General features: G+C 37.9%; 1 protein-coding gene across 3 annotated transcripts in view; it reads right to left on the reverse strand.

Moving 5' to 3' along the window:
• bicc1 (BicC family RNA binding protein 1) overlaps positions 1-22,376 on the reverse strand; it is an 84,173-nt gene that overhangs the window by 32,682 nt on the left and 29,115 nt on the right. For 2 of the 3 annotated variants that reach the window (XM_079596340.1, XM_079596341.1), the window contains exons 3-4: positions 19,628-19,697; positions 873-952 (exon numbers count right to left, since the gene is read on the reverse strand). In XM_079596340.1, coding sequence (XP_079452466.1) covers positions 873-952; positions 19,628-19,697 — 150 coding nt within the window. Of the gene's footprint in view, positions 1-872; positions 953-19,627; positions 19,699-22,376 lie in introns of all 3 variants that reach the window. The other variant, XM_079596342.1, reaches the window with a different exon arrangement.

Here is a 22,376-nt window from a genome sequence, read left to right on the forward strand (position 1 = left end):
TAATTTTGCTTAGTTTCACTACAGTGTTTTTTTAAGCCAAGGAAGTTTTAACATTACAACATTTATTGTATTTTAAAAGTGAACAAAATGTCTTCAGAAAAACAGATCCTGCCCCTCTGAGCTGCTCCATTAAAGATGTACTGTATCAGTCTGAATTATATCTATGAGCTACAGCCAAGTCAGTTTTCCATTACAGAGAGATGTCACTACACACCATTTCCCATTTCACGTCATTCATTTGAGTGAATTACCTCACAAATCTACAGGAATGTTACAACAAACTCTTCAGTCGGTGTTGGTGGATGTTCTGCATTATGTCTGGCACTAATTACCAAAAGAATGGATGTAATCTTGAATCAGTTTAATATATTAATATACAATTTATACAACAATCCCTAATGTTTTGGTACAGCTCGTGCAGATGCCGTAGATGTTAGCTGCCGGTGGCCAATGAAAGGGAAGTTGCGATAGTCTTTTCTTCCCTATTGTTAAGTAAATTTGATTGAAATGACTTCTCAAAGAAAAAAATTTAGGGCAGGACTTGATTTTGCCCAACGGGAATTGATTGGATCGTTGGCACATAAAAAAAACAAAACAAGAGTTGTCAATATTGATTTCATGGTACATTTAAAGTCAACCAATGGTATCAGGCAATAGGCACTGGCATTTGTCTTCTTTTCGCCCCATAACCCATGATTCGTTCTACAGCTATATGAAAAGCTTGTGATGTCAAGCTAAACATAGTTCCTCTCACGATCCTCAAGTTCCATCACCTCAAATGTCAAATATGGCCTAAAAAGAATGAGGTATTTTTTTGTGTTGCACAATGTTGTATCAAATATGAATCACCCAATCTGACTTGACATGCTCACCTTTGTGTCCAGGACAGACATAATCTTCTCCTTGGCTTCCTTCACATTGTCCCTCTTACCACTAACTTTGATGTGTGGATCTGAAATACAAAAATACATAACGTAATCCATGTCATAATGTATATTTACAACATAGCATTTTCATCAGCACGTGCGTAATTATTAATTAACAAACTTCTAATCCTTTGTTTTAAGGTTTACTGCAACAGACATGAATGAAACCTCAAATCATGATGGTAATAGGTTTCGCCAAAAATGTTGAGCAGCACAACTGTTTTCAGCATTGGTGATAATAAGAAATGTTTCATGAGCACCAAATTTGCATATTAGAATGATGAAGACTGGAGTAATGGCAGTTGAAAATTCAGCTTTGCCATCACAGAAATAAATGACATTTTAAAATAGAAAAAGTTATTTTAAATTGTAATACTATTTCACAATATCTGTTTTTACTGTATTTTTGATCAAATAAATGCAGCCATAAGAGACATTAAGAAGAAGAACAACATCAACAAAAAAAATAAACATTTTACCGACCCCAAATTTTCGAAAGGTATTGTTCTGAAAACCACTCAAAGTACCCTAGTATCATGGTGGACAGTTCTGCATAGGCAAGCAGTGCTTACATTTTCAGATAATGTAAAAATCTAGGTATTATATTTATCATAAAGCTTCATTAATGATATGGCCATTTACTCACATCAAATATATGGTAAGTCATATCTCACATAAATAATGTTTGGATCAAGTTGGGCTGGCAGAGAACTGCATGCAGTGTTTCCCGGATAAATAAATCCAGACAGCATTTACCGTATATAATTCCGGTACTTGCTCATTCTGTCATTGACTTCCGCACCAGAAACATCTGTCTCACTGTCCAGCAAAAAAAACCAAAATTCTACAGAACCAATCTACTTCATGCCATCATGCAATAGTTTCCCGCAGAAAGACTTCTGACTAATGGAATATGGTCAAGTTTACTTTACAACTGGCTACAGCGTAATATCATACAGGACAGGTATAAATTAATTTTTACTTGATTATAAAATTGTTTAATTAAGGTTTATACGTGCTAGTTTCCATGATGACAAAGTTCAAGATTTTTTTTTCATCTTACTACTGGAACTGCCAGTTTGCTAACAATAATATAAGTTATTGTTAAAGGTGAACTATGCAGTTTTTTTTTTAGCTTAATTTAAGCTAAACTACCCAACTAAACAGCTTCGGAGTCATTTGGTTATATGACTTTTTTCGGGTTGAATGGTGGCCGCCTCGCTTCCCCCTGGTGCCTGTGAGCGGAAAAAACAGCCTTGCAGCTTTGGGCCGGCGGGCCGCCCAAGTATCGCGTGATATCAGGTCTCGCGATGTAACGAATTGCTTAATGGCAAAAAAATCTGCTAAAATTCTGTCATTATTGCGCTCCCTCACGCTGTTCGAACCCGAATAAAGAAGACGTTTTAAAGAATGTCCCGTCTGCTATAATGTTGTTGATCTACTAGCCTCTGGTATCTGAGTCGCCAACAAGTTTTTACGACAGTGTTGTCAAATATCTATTCCAAAGCTGTAGGGGGAGCTCTATAGAGAAACCTGCGAGCAAAAAGCGAGAATACAGCGAAGAAATTCCCGAAACTGCATAGCGTCGGTTTAAAACTTTAATAAATTAATACATTGTTTAAAGTTTTAAGTGATTTTAAGTGAATCAATTAAATTGATTAGACATGCTTTTTGACTATTATAATTTAAAACGGAATCCAGAAAAATGTAAACATATATTTGTGAAAAAATAAAACAGAATTTGGAACAAAACAAAACAGATTTCCTAGAGCCCTATACATGTTTCAGTAACAAGGCAGTTTAAGAATCTGAAGCAACCCACAAGACACAAGCCATATAATTCACTCTCCATGAAGGAGGAAGACAAGCACAAGGCTCCGGGTCTAACTCTACACGTCTGGCTTTCCGTGCCATAGCTGCTTTTCCGGAGCTTAAAGGAAACTCGTGATGAGAGCTTTCAATGCCAGAGGGAATGAGTGAAAAAGCCATGCTAAATCACTGTCCCACGCAGAAGTGAATTTCTCCACCACAAAATCCTGCAAAACATCCATTCGGCCGATTGGACGGACATTGCGGGAGGAAATCGCTCCAGCAACATTCCATGCATTAGAAAATGTACAGAGCGTTTAGAGTTAGCCACTACAGTACTACTGGCCTTTGTTAAAACTGCATGTAATGTGACCATTTTCTGTGGTCAAGCTCAAGTGCTCAGTAGAGGTTTTACAGTTTATACTGTGGTGTTAGGGGGAGAACAAGAATATAATTGCATACAAAGGGGCTTGTCTCATACAAAGGCGCCAATTCAGTGTGGTTTAACACATGTAGGATTACACCCGATGATTAGGATCTCTCGGCTTCCACGTTGGCAATTATTGTCCACCTCACCAGTTTTGAGTGGCATCCCCTTAAGGGTTGGATTTACAAGAGTGGTGAAAACGGTGTAATGTAATATGTTCACTGCATACCGAGTGAAGCAACGCTGGCTACCAAAATGCGCCAAACTTTCATATTTGTGCATGCAAAGCAAAAATGGCTTATTAAATTGCTTCAAAACCATCAAGCTGTTGGTGCATTTATCGTTTAAATGTGAGAGAGGGTGGCTTTAGGGAAAGCACTGACAAAATGTTTGGGATTTACTGAGATGGTCATGAGTTTAACCTACATGTTAACATGCTAGAATAAATTAACATTTACACACCTGGCAGATCCAAAGCAACTTGTAATGCATTCAAAGCATACATTCGATTTAGTTTGTGTGTTCCCTTTGAATCAAACCCAAGACTTTGGTATTGCTAGCATGCACTAGCAGCTTAAGACCCCTTGAAGACACAAAGCTCAGCAGAATTACAATCAGGATCATCCTTAGGGATGTGCGACCGCACCAGGCCCGTCTCTTTAGGGGGCCCTGCAATGAACGCGAACTGACCGAGGGGGACCAACTACACCCCCACCCAGCCAGAAGGTACTCATGAACAGACCGACAGAGGGAGGCCCCGCTTCCTTCTTGCACTGGGCCCCGCGCCATGGGACGGCCCTGGTTACAATATTCAAAGGTAAACAGATTTCTTAGAGTGAAGACAATACAAATACCTTTTTCCACTATGGAGAACCTTTTGTGCAATGAAAATGTTTCATGAATGTTAAAGTTTCTTCATGAAACCAGCATCAATGTCAATAAAGAACCTTTATTTTTTAGAGTGTATACTATTATTATAATTGATAGTTATAAGGATGAAAAAAGTAAATAGTAACCATTGCAAATAGCAAACAGATCAAATCGATATTATATATATTATACTTTACAAAAACACATTACAAAACAAAATAAATGACAACCTATGATAAATAGCAAATATTTTTCCATTTGTATTTAGTATTTTGATATTCAAAAACTCTTTTGTCATTTTGAAAATGGATCTTTACTGTTCCCAATTGGGCATTTAAAAGGCATTCCAGGCACATTTTGAGCACAAAGTATGTGCTTTCCGCAAATAAAAATGGAATTGTACCAGTGTAATTGTGAAACTGATTTTTGTATTATTATGTATTCATATCAGAGTGTACTGAATGCGCTTTTGAATGGTCCTCAATGGAGAAAGACTTGCCACCATAACTGTGTAGTTACATTATCCACCAGCAGAGGCTAACTAGCAAAACCCATTGTGGAATGTTCTTTCCCATTGCTTGCTCACACCTTTTTGACTACAGCGTTTAAATATAGCTCCATCTAATATAGCGGCTTACACACACCTCCATTCACAGCTGGCTTTGATAAGCGGCACACTGCGCTGATTGTGGTGAGCAACATCTGTAGAAACACATTCCTCGGGGAGTCTAAATCATTTCAAGGAATGTGAAAAAGCGGAGAAATCAAACAACCAACAAGCTGAAAATACCAAATCAGTTCATTAAAATTATGATTAATCATACTGAATCATGTGGAAAGAATCTGTTTGACTGCTACTGGCTATAGTGATAGAAAGCATGTCGTTTGGTGATCCTTGGGTTTAAAGGTTTGAGTATAGGTGGGGAAGTTGAGTTTAAGAGAGAAATGTCTGTTCAGAGAGTTATTTATCCACACAGGGGGTGGCGTGAGCTAAATGGAGCATGCTGTTTTGGAGGCCGCAGCGTTTTATGGGCTGTTCGGAAATGCCCATAGTGGATTGTGTCATGTGGACTGTTGCATTGCTGCCACTGTGAGTGAAAACAGCAGAAGAAAAATATAGCAAAAGGTGTTTTGCCAAGTTAGTACTAAAAAGATATTCAGGAGAATGTGCATCTACATCCTGAGAACCATGTTAGTTTAAAAAGTATAAGCTGATGTTCACATTAGGGCTGGGTTGGATGTATAATGGTGTATATCATGTGACAACGATTCATCAAAAGTTATGCTAAACCTTGTTTACATTATTTAAGAATTCAAAATTCTTGACTTCACACATAATATTTTCAACCACACAGTATCGGTATTTCGGTGTTACAAATATTCATATAATCACAGTACTGGGATAACACTTTATACACACTGATGTTCGGATATAAACACTGGTGTCTACAGAAGCGACCACAATAGCATGTTAAAGTTGTCACTTTTTGAGGGTGAGCACAAACGCACAATTTTTGTGTCTGTTCCTTTAAATGCAAATGAGCTGCTGCTCCCGTCACAGAGGGGCCGGGGGGCGACCCCTGGGGCCGCCATTGGCTAACAAGCCATCACCTGCTGTTAGCATTCCATTGACTCCCATTCATTTTGGCGTCACTTTGAGCGAATAACTTTACATCTGAGGCGTTTAAAGACTCCATTTGTCCATTATTTATTTCTAAAGAAACACGAAAATGTATAAATGGCTCCATTACCTTGTATCTTACGACGTTATGGTACCGTAGAAGCAGTTTTGTAGCCTAACGATTGCGTCATAACCACTCGACTCTCTGTCGCACAGTCGAGAATTTACCGTATAGACCGGCGGAGAAGCTCGCAAGCAATCGGGGGGACGTGGAGGCATAAAGTCTAGGGAGAAGCCCATAGAGAGTGATAAAGTTGCTCCCGCTGCTAGCTCATCTAATACTCACGCTCTACGGAAGGGAGCGATTCAGATTTCTCTCGGCACAGCTACTAGAAGACCTACAGCTGTCAGACAGTTTGCTCACGTCACATCTACGTCGTCAAGCTCAGTTTGAGTCTGCGCACTACGCTCAGCCATCAGGAAGTGAGTGCTTCTAATTGACTTCACTTTTCTACGTTGAAACCTATGGGGTCACTGAGTCCATTTGATATACTGTCACACACAGACATGCACTGGAAATTTCAAAAACTTTTAGTCTTTTATGTTCAAACCAAAGTCAGAAAGATGGAGAGACTCAAGAAGAAGTGACAACATGACAACATTTCTGAATGGTTAGTTGGTGAATTTATGTAGCTTATGTGTAGTTATCTTGTAGTCATTGATTAGCATATTCTGTCTTGCTAATCTATAAATCGTGTTCCCGGGGGCGGGGTTTATGTAAATTTTGGGTTTGTGATGTCACTAACCCGGGAGGAATGTCGTGTAGTCCTTACCAGCCGTTTGTTGTAGTCCTTAAAAGCTATTTCTTCAAAAGAAAATATCTCCCTTTGCTTTGAACTTTGAGCGTTGTAACTGTGCAGATGTTGTTTATGCTCAAACAGCAACATTACACACTAACTAAAGTTAGAAAAGTGAAATCATATTCAACCAACCACCCCTTTAACTGAATCATTCTTTCAACCGATTAAAAAAAAAAAAACAATTCATTCAGATTAAATAAACATGTTAAATAGACTGCAGAAATTAACATTTTGAGAACCTCTAGTAAATTACATTTTACTTAGTTTAGTTGTCTGTTCAACATCGTGGGAGAATCAAGATCTCTGTTTGGAAAAAAAAAAATATTCAGAATTGTGCAGCTCAGATAGACAGACAGATAGGCCTAGATAAATAATTGATATATATATATATATATTTCAGGTGAGGTGTCTGAACAGACTTAAAATGCTCAACGCTCAGTCACTAATGGATTGGTATTGCTGTACCACTAGGTGTCACCCTCAAAGGCTTTGCGTGTTGCTTTAAACTTTAAGGTGGTCTAAGGAGGGAAGTATCCTTACAGAGATGTTCACCAATTATTCCAAGATAAATAATGTCCTTGCGTCCTTGTTTTAAAGGTTCTGCAAAATATATGTGCAATAAATCGCCTACATTTCTTAGCTTGAAAATATGCGTTCTCATGCGCTTCATAAGTCACATGATTTAGCACATCTGGAGTCACGACATCTTGCACAACAAACAGCGCAAAAATATGCGACTCGACTGCTGTGTGTGACCGAGCAGATGTTCGTGAGCTAACAAAAACAAAAAGCACTCACGCACCCTGGCTGAATTCACAGCCATGTTCACATGAAAGAAAGAAATTATGAAAGAAATTGATTACGGAGGCTAACAATTATTTCCACTTTATATGACTTTAACGGTCACACAGGCGTTTTTGTATGGAGGAAAAGCAGGAAGCTGCTCTGTTTTTCTACTACATACTTTGGATCGCAGCACCACCACGAACAGTGAGATGTAGCGGCAGCAATGGAGACATGATAACATCTTCTCGTGTGAGGGCTGCAACCAAAGAAGGCTTGATGATTATATTGAGACATTAATGGAGAGGCGCAAGCTTTCCTGTGGCCCTCCAAACAGGGATGAGCCCTCCCGAGTGGCTCTGGATGTTTATTGCTGTTTGTGTTCCTGTAGAAGTCACAGAGAACATACACGTGTGCTGTACGTTTGCCTTGTTATGTAGCAGAACACTGCTGTGTGCTCAGTGCTTATTTCAGAGCTCAAACAGACATAGGCGAAGGAGACTGATTCCGTTTTTATATTAGTGGGGAATATCACTCCTTAGGGCACTAAAGGAAAACCATTATTATTGTGGAAGGATTGAACAATTTTGACTTTCCGCAATATTTTCTTCACAAAAACAATCTAAAATACAGCCAATAGAATTAATAAACATAATTAGAATTTAATTTCATTAGTTTCAATTAGTTTTCAATTAGTCTTGGACTTGGTGCTGGTAACCCAATGCACAGGACACTGGTGACACCAGAATAAAAATATTCATGATTCTGAAGCTGAAAACAGAATTATATTAGAAGAATATATTGCACTGTCACTGACTAGATATATTTAAAATAATAGGAAACTTTTTACTGGTAACATAAGACATTTGGCATTATTAGTGTCCACAAATATTCCCAAATAATTGCATTATTATACATTATATATAGTAGTTTAATGTAGTACGGACACTAAAACTCTCTAACACACTAATTTTAATTTTGGGTGAACTATAAACAATACATATTGTCACTATCACTATTGTAACAATACATATATTGTGACACGATATATTGTTACACCCCTATAAATTAGTGACATTTATGGAACTTTTTTATAGAATTTGTTTTGCATCAACAATAAAATCCTGTTGGAGCCCTAAAATCCCAGCGTCCCTCACATCTGTTGTTATGGAAACGTCTCATTTGCTCCTCACACTGTAACAAAGTCATTCTGGGAAGACATTTATTTCTTGGGATCAAGAGGACGAGTCCATTGTATCCAAAATCCGCCGACAAAAGAGCCAGAGATGTTCATTTGGAGGAAGGAACCTTAAATCCCCTCTCCGTCCACTGTGAGAGCATATTGGGCAGCGCACGCCAGCAGCCTAGCAGCTCTCCATGGAGACCAGGGCCCAGTCTGATGCAACAGAGCGCTGGACAGGGTGATACTGGAAGAACGGAGCGCTCTGGACTGTTTTTACAGCTGCTGCCCCCCTTTAAGAGCAGGCCAGTGGGAGTTCTGTTCTCCTGTCCTCCTATAAATCTCTCCATACAGCAGCCTGAGATTTATTCAGCGCTCCAAGTTGGATTTGCCAAGACGGCTAGGAGTGAGGGTGAGTCAGAAATGTCAGCCAGGTTCTGGGTCTTTGAATGTGAGAAGATGGCACGGTCCGGGCAGAGGGAACTCCAGAAAAGCACTGTTTAAAAGTCTATGTTTGACATGAGTTTCGCTATTTTTAAGGCATTTAAAAAATATATATTTAAAAGGATAGTTCACCCAAAAATAAAAATTCTATTACTCTTCATAATGTTGTTCCAAACCATTATGAGTTTCTTTCTTCTGTAGAACTAAAAAGAAGATATTTTGAAGAATATGGGTAACCAGACAGTTGACGCTATAGCCATCGACTTTAATTCATAAAATTAAATAAAAAATGTATAGAAAAAATGTATATAGAGGTCAATTTAAACTTTGACTAGTACGATCACAGCGAAACTTTAAAATCTGCTATATCTGCAAGTCATGTTTTGGTATGAAACAGCTTCACAAACGCTTCACAGCTTTGAGCCACAGTATAATTATTTCTCTGTTACCGTACAATCATTCAAATGATCACAGAAGTACTTGGATAAAAGTGTATAGTTCGGATATAAACATTGATGTAAACGGTAGCAACCAAAACAGTCACTTTTTAAAGGCAACTTTAAGCTTCAAATAAAGATTGTATCAATTACAATTAAGTCACATGATAATGACGACATGGCAAATGTAACATGCTTTTTAGTGGTTGTGAAGTAATTACATATTCAATATAAGTACCTACCTACCCTAGAGAGTATGGGGTTTCGGACACAGCCTGTCATTGAATCATTCATTCAAGACATTCGCTCAAAAACGCTGATTTATTCAGCAATGAAACACGTAAAGTCTTTATTGAGTCATTGAATAATTTATTCAAATCGATTATTTTTCAAATCAAATATATTATTTTTAAAGTAATTAATTTAGCAATAATTTTATTAAACAGACTGCAGCAAATATAATTTAGTCAGAACTAGTAGTAAATTACATGTTATTTTGTTTAGTTGTCTATTCAAAATCATGGAAGAATCGTGAAAAAAAATTTTTGATTCTTAATTTATCCAGAATAGTGTTAGTTAAATTTTTTTACATTTTTTTAGTAAAATTTATGAGTAAGATATTGGTCTGTGGTAAACAAAGTTATAGCTTGAAGATACTTGAATGTTTTCTCTACAGCATAATTACATCCATTTCGAAAATTCATATTTTATATGTTTATTTTAAATAAGGTGCCTTATTTTTCAAGTAAATAGAATGTGTGGGATGTGAGTGTGTGCAGTTTACGTTGTAGAACAAAACGTCCAGGTATTGTCAATTTTAATTACATTTCTGTCAAATTACCCTGAGAGAACTGACATTATTATATCGCTTAAAGGGATAGTTCACCCAAAGAAGATATTCTGAAGAATTATGGTAACCAGACAGTTGACGGTAGCCATTGACTTCCATAGTATAATTTTTTCCCCTAAGAAAGTCGATGGCTACCGTGAACTGTTTGGTTACCCAAATTCTTCAAAATATCTTTTTATGTTCAGCAGAGGAAGAAACTCTTACAGGTTTGGAACAAGTGGTAAACTATCCCTTTAATATCTGAACTGAAAGCAGTTTTTTTGTATTCTATTTAAACTGATTATGTCTTTAATAAAATAAAATCACATTAACCTCTAAAGTCAAAAGAGCAGCATTCGCAATCCATGTTATTTTTGTAATATGATGCATTTACAAGGGAACCAGGATATTCAACCAGAAAGAAAATGTAGGCCAAAAGATTGCATTGTGATTACATTGTGAAAAGTGGTTTATGTGAGACAAAAGGGTTGACAAATAGCAGTGCTTAGTGATGTCAGTCCTAAAGGAGTTTTCAAGAAAGAAAAGCATTTTTTTCTTTTAAAATAACATGCACAGATGAATCGTTCAAAATAAGGCCATGAACGTGCATTAACTAAATAAATATTGGCTACATTTTGAATCCATGTTGACTTTAAAAGATCCAGGAACAAAATGTTGCTAATTTTAGAACGGGACATTTACTGCATACTGCTAAGATACAACAAGAGGACATCATTCTGATTTAATGTCAACATACACACGCAGAAAGAGAACTCTGACAGAGACAAAGTCTTTCAAAGTAAGTCGAAGCCAACATTTTTTGTGACAGTGCTGTGTGAGGGTCTGCTGAGTATCAACCTGAGCTTTACGATGGCAAATGAGTGAAACAGACCGCGAGAGACTTCAGAGACCAAGATGAAAACTCCCGACGTCAGCTCAGACTCTGCAGAAAAGGAATGCGTTCTCAGGAGCCACATAAATATACTGCAAGCTGCATTTCCACTTTTAAAACACAAAGAAAAGCACCTCCGGGCCGTTTCTAGTTCTTAGCATTCCAGTTAGGGCCCATCCGAAGGCAATGATGACTGCATTAGTTGTGATGGCTCTTTGGCCAATAGAGGCGAGAGATAATAGCACATAGCTGTGGGTGTTGGTCCCATCCCAAATGATCCAGGGTTCCAGAGACTCTTAGGAGCCTGTAAACGTGTCTGCAAAGTATCTGTCATTATTAAGCAGTCGAGGCCCTGATATTACTAAGCACTTTTAGCCACCAAGGGACATGCCTAGCATACAAATGAAAATGTTTAATTGTTAGTAAACTTTTATATTTTGACAGAAAAAAAATATGTGCAAATGTTGGTTCCAAATGCTCATTGGAAAAATTACTTTTTATTTTTCAAAACTAAAAACTAAAAAACTATTCACTGCAGTTTCCAGATTAAATGAACAGTATATAGTGGCAGTAAAACACTAACAACTTGTATTCCCTATACAAATTATGATTACAGGGACAGATTATTGATTAATAAAGATTATTTTATTTTTTATTTTTTGTGCAGTCCCTTGCATGATACTTTGTTATGACCTCAAAACACGTTTACCATAGTGCATGATTTGTAAACTAATCCATTTTGGCGCTTTAATCACAGTCAGCTCAATATGGCTATTCTGACATTGTAAACTTGCTCGGTAGAGCACCTGGTACAGCATTGCACTTGCAAAGTTTGAGTGCTGCAGGTACCCGTAAAACACGAGTCATGACACTCGATAAAAGAGATTGAAGACTTGTAGCTGATGTGTTTTTACCTCACACTTGCTTTTGTTAACCCTATCAGTTAGGTTTAAGGTCAGGATTAATGTAGGTAGTAAGTTATTTTCAATTGTGAGAGTATTCAACTTTTAGCGCCACTCACCAGACCTTTTCTTTCTGAACTGCTGTGATACATGCAACAACCAGAGTAATAAAATGTTGCCAGATTCATGTTCATCTGTTTAGAATAAAACTGAACACACTTTTATACAACTCACTAGAAATTTCGCTTCAAAATGTGCAAGAAGAAATGTAATACAATTTTGTAGCCAGACCACATTTTTCCAATGAACCTGGGTTGAAGACAACAGACAGATGTAGATTTCTGCAGCACTGCTCACACATAATTCCATATTTCTCAAACGGCATGAAAAACATGGAAATGCAAACACTTCAGTCAATGAGAATAGAAATATAAACAAAATGATTGTGGGGGATTTTTCATAATTAAGCTTCAATCAAAATTGAATTCCTTCAATTGGTTTTAAATTATTTTACTTTTGTTCTTCTCAAAATGATTAACTTTTTTCTTTCTCTAGGTCATATCCCAAGACCGTTCAAGCTAATTATTAAGCCTCTCATTAAGAAACCACAACTATATCCAAATGAATTAGCAAATTACAGACCTATTTCAAATCTCCCATTGTGTCCGCTCAATTGTGCTCCTTCTTGTAAAAAAAAGAAGATGATATCTATGAAAAATTTCAGTCCGGTTTCAGACCCCATCATAGCACAGAAACTGTGCTCATTAAACTTTCAAATGCCTTACTTATAGCTTTTCTGGCTGTACCAAGGCTGTATCTCAATACTAGTTCTACTTGATCTTACTGCTGTGTTCTACACTATAGATCATAAACAATCTTAGATCGACTACAAAAGTATACTGGTATTCAAGGACAGGCATTAAATTGGTTCAGATCATACAGGATATATCAGACCGTTACCATTTTGTCTATTTAAAGATAACATCAGTAAATTACCGCAAGAGTGCCGCAAGGATCTGTGTTAGGCCCTCTGCTATTTTCAATATATATCACAACCAGATGAAATCTCTAAATTATCCAAGTTGACTAAATGTGTTCAAGATATAAAATATTGGATGACCAGTAATTTGCTTCTACTAAATTCAAATAAGACTGAGGTATTACTTATTGGAACAAAAACCTGTACACAGAATCTCTTAGAATACAATTTGCATTTAGAAGGATGTACTATTACTTCATCCTCCACAGTAAAAGACCTGGGTGTTATATGACAGCAACTTGTCTTACGAAAAGTAAAAGTCAAGTTTTTAAGATTCAACAGGAATGAGGTAATTATAATGTCAAATTGAACATTATGCAATATACATTGTCTTAATGCACTGGGACGCATTATCAGTGATGCTCCCTGGGGTCCTCGGGTCTTTCAACATCAGACACCCTCTCCCAGGTGACCTGTCCGGGGTTGATCTGGCCTCAACCTGCATCGCAGAAGGAACTGCCCACGGATCAGCCCTCTTGATCCAAAGCCACAAAGTGGCTTCATATGGACCTCTGTAAACTCACATTATGTCTTCCAGCCTTTGCCCCTGGGCAAGTCTCCACCAGATCTTGATACTTTGCATGTTTCCGCTTATTTGCCTTTTCCATCCACTCTTCCCAGGGCACAGTAAGTTCCAGCATGATCAGCTGTTTTGTGGCCTCAGAGCTAATGATCATGTCTGGCCGGAGTGATACTACATTATTGCAATGTGCGGTGGGAACTTCAACTGTTTGCCCAGGTCAACTTTCAACAGCCAGTCAGGGGCTGTATAGAGCAAGCCAGAGTTTCTCTCCAGCTTTCACAAAATGGATGAACTTTATGGTGACATGGTGGTTTTTGCTAGTATTTATTGCATTAGCTATATACTATCAGCAACTGCCTTGAGCATCTGGTTATAGCACCAGCGATAACGGCATTCCCTTAAGGTCTTTGGGCACCTGCTGAGAAGATGTTCCAATGAGCCTTTCCTTGGACACAGGGAGCAGGAGAGAGCTCTTGCCCCAGACATACCTCCACACCTGCTTGAACTTCCTGCTGAATCGGGTGGTGACGATCTTCACTACTCAAGCTCCGGGTAAAACCCAACCACCTATGGAGAAATATGCTGATCTTCCTCTCTAAAGATTCAACCTTTGTTGACAATGGGACTGCATAGACAAGAAAAGGCCACAATACTTGTGTTAGAAAGCAATGCTGGTAGATCCAAGCTTAGAATCTGCCAGACAAGCCTGACTATTCTACCTTGCTAAGCCTTTGTTGGCCTTGTGAATAACAGCAGAGTCTATTAGTGTGGAATCATTGAGCTTACCCAAACTCTTAAAGGTGAAGTGTGTGATTTTTAGCGGCATCTAGTGGTGATATTTGCGAATTGCAAACAGAAAGTCACTTGCGGCCTATCCCTCCCTTTTCAAACACAAATGAGAAGCTACGGTGGCCGACGAAACCAGCAGCACATTTCTCCCCACATAGCAAACTCTGTAGCGCTGTTTGTTCGCTGTCGGCTACGGTAGAAACATGACGACACAATATGTCGACCTTCATTTAAGGGGGTGCCCGCGCTTATGTAGATATAAATGACTCATTTTAAGGTAATAAAAACATAACGGTTTATTAAGTAAGGTCTTTATACACCACTGAAAACATAGTTATGGATTTTATATTGCATTTCTGTCAATAGATCCTCAGAAATAATACACATTGCACCTTTAATGAGCTTCTCCGTAATAGAGGGAATGGTCATTCCAAATAGCAAAAAGGAATTTATCCACCACCACCATCTTGACTTAATGCGTTTGAAACTCAAGTGATAAGTTTCTCCAGGCCTTGTAGAATCCATCTGCTTCCCAGGAAAGATGTTGTTGAAATGTTCAGGTCATCCATGAATACTCTTATCTGGGTCTGTCATACACCAGACTTTGTCAAGGGACCCCTGCACTCTACCTCGGCTGACTTGACCACCATGTTCATAGCCATTGCGAAAACAACCAGCAAAATAGTGCAACCTGTTATGCCTTTCTCAAGACTATGCCAGCTTGATTTTTCTGAATCTGATGTGACCCTCACCCTGAATTTGCTATAATAATCCTTGATCGGATCCTTGATCTTACAGGGAACATGGTGACGCTGTAATGCCTACTCAACCAGACCTATAAGCATTTGCCAGGTAGAACAACTAGGTTGCCTCGGTTTTCACAGGCTTCTCTGATGACCAGAGTAACTACTCTGGTATGATCCAGACACCCTGGAACTCCTGGAATCCTCATTCATTTCTGCACTGACGTTTCAATGTAGCTGTTCTTGAGGAGAAAGTCAGTCAGTCAGCCTTTGGGAAACAATGCTGAAAAACACCTACCCTTCAATGCTTAATTGATTTGAATTCAAGCACTAATTTTTAAACTTTAAAAAAATCCTACTAGCATAAACACATTACATATGCTGTAAACAGTGTTATTTCAGTATCACTATCACAGTATATACTATTAATGTTTTTTTTTTATATTTTGAATTATTTTTATTTGTATATTTACTGGTTTCATTTTAGTTTTAGTTAAACTTTTAACAATTTTGTTTTGTTTTTGACGTTTATTTATTTTGATTTTATTTCAGTATTTCATTTTATTAGTTATTACATCAAGTTAAACTAAATTAAAATAAGTTTAAAAAGTTTATTAATTAATTGTATTCGCAGTAACGATTTTTAGTTAAAGTTAACAATAATAACCCTGACTGTTAAGCAATATTAATCTATGCAGTCACAAATTATAATTTGATTCATCGACTAAATGTTTTAGGCTAGTTCACAGGGAATTGTATGTTCACATACTTCTTTTTGTCAAAAGGTATCTGAATAAAGTGGATTAGTTTAGGGCCAGAACATTGTTTAATTCAATCCCCTAAACTATAAACATCTCCACTCCTCAACAATCACATACAACCAGTGGATCACTTTCATCGTGCAGCAGAGGTGGACCCAAAGTCAAGGCTGTTGGTTCAATCGCATGCTGCGCTATCGAGCTGACCGGAGCATGTTTTGTTCCAGAGCTGTTGCGCAGGATCAACACTTCTCAACTGTTGTAATAAGCTGTAGACAGACTCGCAGGAAACAGCAGGTCCCTGAAGACCACACGGGCTAAGCCGGGCCTGGTGCAGTCCACATGTCAGAACCTTGCATGTGTTTTCCATCATTAATTAGCTGAGATGTTTGCTGCATGCCGTCACCAGATAACCGCAAACGATTATGTAACATTTTTGTCAGCGCAAGCAATGCCCCCGGTCTCTCGCCAACATAAACCAATGCACAGGAATGTGAATGGCCTTTGACTTGGGCCGTGACCCTGAAAACACATTGTTGGCACACATGAACTTGATCTGATTGTTTGTTTGGAATGGCCAAGCTGTTGTTGTCATTGTTTGCATTCCGTCCTCTCGATTGCAGCATTAATACACGAACATGACTGTTGCCATAAGCTATTAAAACTTTACAGAGAAATTAAACACTTGTATAATTGTGCAACAAATGCTCGATTGACATTATGGCTTAGAAAATATGCAAGTATCAAACATAATGCTCAGCAAAGTTACCCAGCAAGAACGAATATGATGTCATGACCTCTATGAAAGAGTGCAGCATTGGTAAAGAATTCTACCCCCCCAAAAAAGTGTTGTGGTAGTAGTCTACCGGTACAGTGATGGTTCAAATGGTAATATCATGGAACTGCAGTTGCAAGTTCTTGGTTTACCAGTTACTTCCAAGAATACTTCCGAGTCATTCCAAAAAAAAATCATAGTAGCATCATGGTGGATGTCAAAACAATGGTATTCAGGTCCAAAAGACGTAAAGACAACATTATGGTACTTTTTGGTACTTATTTGTACTCTCTACAAAAGTTTGGGTTAAGGTCAATGTCAATGTCAAGTTTATTCAGAGGTGGACAGTAACAAAGTACTGCACTTAAGTACACTTTTTGAGTATCTGTACTTTACTAGAGTATTATTTTTCTGGAAACTTTTTACTTTAACTTCACTACATTTGAAAGATAAATATTGTACTTTTTACTCCACTACATTTCTGTAGAAATGCACATTTGCATGTACATTTCCAAATGCACAATGTACATTTCCTTGAGTAGAAAGTAGTAATGTCAGTCAGGGGATGATTTTGGTTGCAGGGGTTGGACTTTGGTTGGAAATGAAATTCAGGTTGATGTCAGAACTCGACTGATGTTAGTTTCTGGCGTCAACCACAATACAACGTCTGTCCAACGTTGGAGATTAACGTCAATCTGACATTGGATTCTGACATCAACCTGATTTTAATTTTCATCATTGGTTTTGGTCTTCTAAATGCGGATTTTGTCATTGTTTAGGAGCACACTAGCTTATAGATAACAGTAAGGCTAACATATTCATACTAAAAGCCAAAAAACTGGGAACAACCATTTGGGTGTCCGAAACCATTGTGGACGTTACTGAGTACACTTATTCAATCCCACTACTGGAACTGTGTTTTATAAATAAATTGTATATTGATATGAGTGTAGGTAGGCAGGCATAGATTCAGAGGCATATGGTACTGTAATTATTACATGCAACAATGCAACAATAATAAAACAATGCATTGACATTTACTTTTATACCTAAGTACTTAAAAACGAGTACTTCTGTACTTTTACTTAAGTAAAAATAGGTCTTTACAACTTTTACTTGTAACGGAGTTATATTTGACCAGTAGTAGGCTATCTGTACTTTTTACTCAAGTAAGGAAGTTGTGTACTTTGTCCACCTCTGAGTTTATTTGTAAAGCACATTTAAAGACAACAAACGTGGTTGTCATTTTTTTAAATGTTTTTGAAACAAAGTCTCTTATGCTCACCAGAAAGGCTGCATTAATTTGATAAAAAATATAGTAAAAACAATATTTATTATTTAATAAAAATTTCTATTTTAATATATTTTAAAATTGTATTTATTCCTGTGATGGTAAAACTGAATTCCCTTGGAAGGGAACTAGTAAATTTTTGGCGGGTTTTTTCTTGCAGTAGGTAGGTTTTGACAAGCTTTTGGGCTGGAAATCGTCAACCCAATCTGGCAACACTGCTGGCTGTGTACATTGTGAACCGCTTCCATTAGGGACACTCTGCTTCCGCCTGGCCCTCTTCGAGGAGGGCACTCAGTCTCGCGTTCCCCGTGGCACGGGTCCCGCTGCTGCCGAGACACGGCCGCGATCTAAGTCATGGGGATCGCAAATGGATCTAGAGGGGTTAGAGACAGGCCTGGCCTTATCTCTGTCCTCACCTGCTGGATCCAGTGTCATCTCTCAGGGTTCGGAAGCACGCAGTGCGATTTTTCCCATCCTGGGTGAGGCACCGGTGCTACAATTATCTAGATCTGAGGAGTTGGATATCGCCACCTCACTCTCCTGCATTTGAGGAGCTTGTGGAGGTTGGACTAGCACTGTTGCCCGATAAAACATCTAATGGCCAGCTGAGAAGCAGTATATTGAAAAATATTCAAATACATTCACATAGGCTACATTCTAAGCCATAAACATCTTTAAAACATCTGCTGAATATTTTGACATCAGACAGGGAGCATTCTAAAAACTTATTTCAGATGTGAAAACAATACAAATATGACTTTTACATTTCCTGATGAAAAATGCTTTGCGGTTGCTGTGTTGTTCTGGGTGGTTGCTTACTTTTCCAAGTCAAACGAGTCAAAAATGAGAAGTCCGATCATTTAGAAAAGCAATTGAGCACTCCTTCTCAAAAAGCCACATGATTTAATCATTCATTTCCACATTCATTTGTTCTGTAGCAAAATAATTTATTATTTTGTAGCAGTGGTTCAGGATGTGTTCCATGCCAGAGTTTAATAGGTACAATGCTACAAAGGAAGAACTGACTCGACTCATACACAGTACTAGTGATCACGTTTCTGATGATTCCAATACAAATGAAGCGGCCCGGTGCAACTCCTCATGAATTTCCACTGATACACTCCCTGTAAATATGATAATATTCCAACAAACATATTGTCAAAACAGAACTGACAAAATGAAGTGCAAGTTGTCCTCTTCTCACGATAACCTAAACAAAAGATGCCCTAAATCATGATAGCCAATGCTGAGATACTACTAAAAGGATCCATTTGACCCTGAGGCCAAGATATTGCCAGGAATGACTATGTGAAGATATTTTAAAATGTTGTTTTGTAACCACATTGTTTATGTAGCACTTTAATAGGACAAAGATTCCAGTGAAACGAGAAAGACGAGCAATACTTTTGAATGCTAAACAGTAGGCACATTTAACGCAACCAAATGATCTATTCATAATCAGACTGATGGCTCAATCAGATTGAACATCCTTCATATAAACATCTCACTCAATCTGACTGATCTTGACCCGAATCAAATGGGGTGTAAATGTTAAAGTCTGTATGAAATAGAAGTTGCAGTAATCTTTTCTTCCCTATTGTGACATTTAAGGTACACGTGTATAGTGCATGTACACATACCTAATGAGTGAGTAATAAAAAGACGAGTGTATACAAACACACAGCATCTTCAGCAGAGCGTGTCTCAGATGAGGGACACCTGGACTTACCTTTCTTTGACTTGGCACCAATCTTTAGCTTGGAAGGCCATGCAATCTGAGTGTCTGTCTCCTCCATGACCTGTGGGGAAGAAAAGGATACGCACGTTAAAAGGACCATAGTCTACCATTTTTTCAGTCAATTCTACTTCAAAGTTTAGTGAAGGTTTTTGCACAAAAATAGTCATATTTTGGGTTTATTCTCTACTCTCTCTCTCTCTCAGGACAGATTTGCTACTGTACCTTTAAGAGTTCATATAAATGACTACAAAAAATAAAATACATATAAAATACATCTAGCTAAAATCAACATAAATGTCATAGGTCATGCTGACATAGGTCATCCAAACGTTTGAGTGTTTGAGTATGTATCCATGATTCATACTCTTATTCTATGATACTTGCAAAAAGGTACATCTATATTATTGCATCTTAACTATCATCATCCAACTATTATGATAAAACTGCTGTATGTATAGCACTGTTGTTTGTCTTCCCTTCCTCACCATGGTAACATAACGGTCAACATCAGAAATTGGGCCTGCCGTGGTAATCCACATTCCAATAAGCTGATGTTGGTCATCTTAATAAAATGTCAAGAGCATGTCTGCTGAATATGTTATTAATGATAAACCACTAATTACTTACAACATCAAAGTAGAGCCAAGAAAAGATAATATTTTCACAGTACTGGACGTGGGAGGAGTTTTTGACCCTTCTTTGAGATTTAGATGACATATACAGGTAATTCATAATCAAAATATTTATCCCTCAACCTTAACAACGCATAATGATGCTTTGGGAATTTTATTTGGACAAATCGAGCAGTAACTCTTTATTTAATTTGGTTTACTATTGAAATACCAGTGCATGTAAGACAGTAAAGGAAAAATGTTAAAGATTTATTTTTGGTTTAGGTTTTAGGCTTTGGTTCTGCATATCAAATGTGTCTAGCTGTCGTCGAATGTATCGACGTGTCCTGTGTGAACGATCCCTGAAGACACTAGGGGACAGATGTTTCATGACCTTTCAGAAATCATTATAATATGCAGATCTGCTGCTCATAAACGTCTATTATGTCGAAAACTGTTATGCTGCTTAATATTTTTTGTGGAAACCATGATACATTTCTTTAGCCTCATAGCATAATTGTCATTAACATTGAAATATAGGCAACTCGCCTTTGACTAAGCCCCGGCCCCCTTAGTTACTGTTGCTACCTCCGACAACTTCATCTGGGCTCTGGTTTGGTATCAACATGGCTTATTCTGTGACGGCTCTTCCTGCTGAAATTTTATCAAACTTTTATAAAGCAGCAAATAAAGTGTCAGATAGAAGTAGGCAAAAGGGGCTGCAGTATGCGTTTGAAGGCTATATTCAAGACATACCGGTGAAATGCAAGTAACAACAAGGCATCCAAATAGAGGCAAAAGCATAACGGTCACAGTCAAAAAATTAACCACCGCATTTCCTAATCGACACGGAGGCTGGGACTAACAATATCAAGGAGCAACACTGTTCATGCAAAGCTGGGTAGGTCTCTTCACTTCTATAATCGTTATTACAAAGCAAACGGACTACGCGAGTATAAAGTTGTATTTATTAGCAGCGTGTGCTAGCGTATCAACAATTAGTCTAGAGAACCGAAATCATAACCTAAACCAGCATAAAACTGTCTAACTAGTATAACTTCACAGTAAGGTTAAAAGCAGAATGTATCTTAGAGCAAAAGTGTCCTTGTTGATCCTTGAGGGATTTCGCTGACTGAGAGGACGTCCACACAGTTTAATCCAAAAACGACACTTGTCAGGATTTGACTTTGGTTTTGGGAAGGGAAAAAAACGGACACCCCCCTCCAACCTCTCTGGGAAACGCATATCTGTGTTACAAATGCCCCAGGCACAACATTTAACCATATGTTTGATAAAACTACGACGGTAATAGCCTGTCGAGTCCAAAAATATGAGACGCCGGTGTTAAAGTCAATGGAACGCTGTGAAAAAAGTGTCGGACCTCTGTGGGAGCTCGTTCTTGGCTGCGCTGTGATTGGTCAATCTACATTCTAGGGTGTGGCTTAGCCAAAGGCGAATTATGGTATGAGACTAACGATTTGTAACATTCCAATTAGAGCAATCAGACTGACACAGAAAAACATATATGGATTACTTTTAGGTTGTCCTTATCACTTTTCAGAGCATTGAAGTTTTGGTCAGCGACACTTGCATTTAATGGACCTACTACTTTTCGTCTATTGAAACATTGAAAGATTTTTAAGTATTGAACTTAAAATGTTAATAAATCCAGTAGGAATGTAACAGAATTAGAATAAATCCAGTAGGAATGTAACAAAATTAGAAATTAAAAATAACTCCAAGTCACCATTTTTTCTCTCCAAATAACATCAATCCCCAACATATAATGGGGCGTAATTTAATCAGTTGAAACAACCCATGTTATGATCCATATCGCTCTGCCACATATGTTGTGCAGTAAGAGTAATAGAATACCACCTAATTAAAATATCTCAAAGTATCTAGAGCAAAAAGTCCAAAATCTCAGGAAACCGAAGATCTATAAATGGAAAACAGAAAAATATTTTCAGCATTACAAACGGAACATGTAAAAGCCCGCAGCCATCGGGAGAGAGTTACGACCTGAACAGGATGTGCCCGTAAAGTGCTTGTGAAAGTCATTGTGTATATCTAGTGATATTAGCAGTGGCCGGTGCAGTCCTGTAGGGTCATTGAATCAGTTGCTGTCT

The sequence above is a fragment of the Phoxinus phoxinus genome (assembly GCF_949152265.1).
Source record: "Phoxinus phoxinus genome assembly, chromosome: 21".
Taxonomy (NCBI): Eukaryota; Metazoa; Chordata; class Actinopteri; order Cypriniformes; family Leuciscidae; genus Phoxinus; species Phoxinus phoxinus.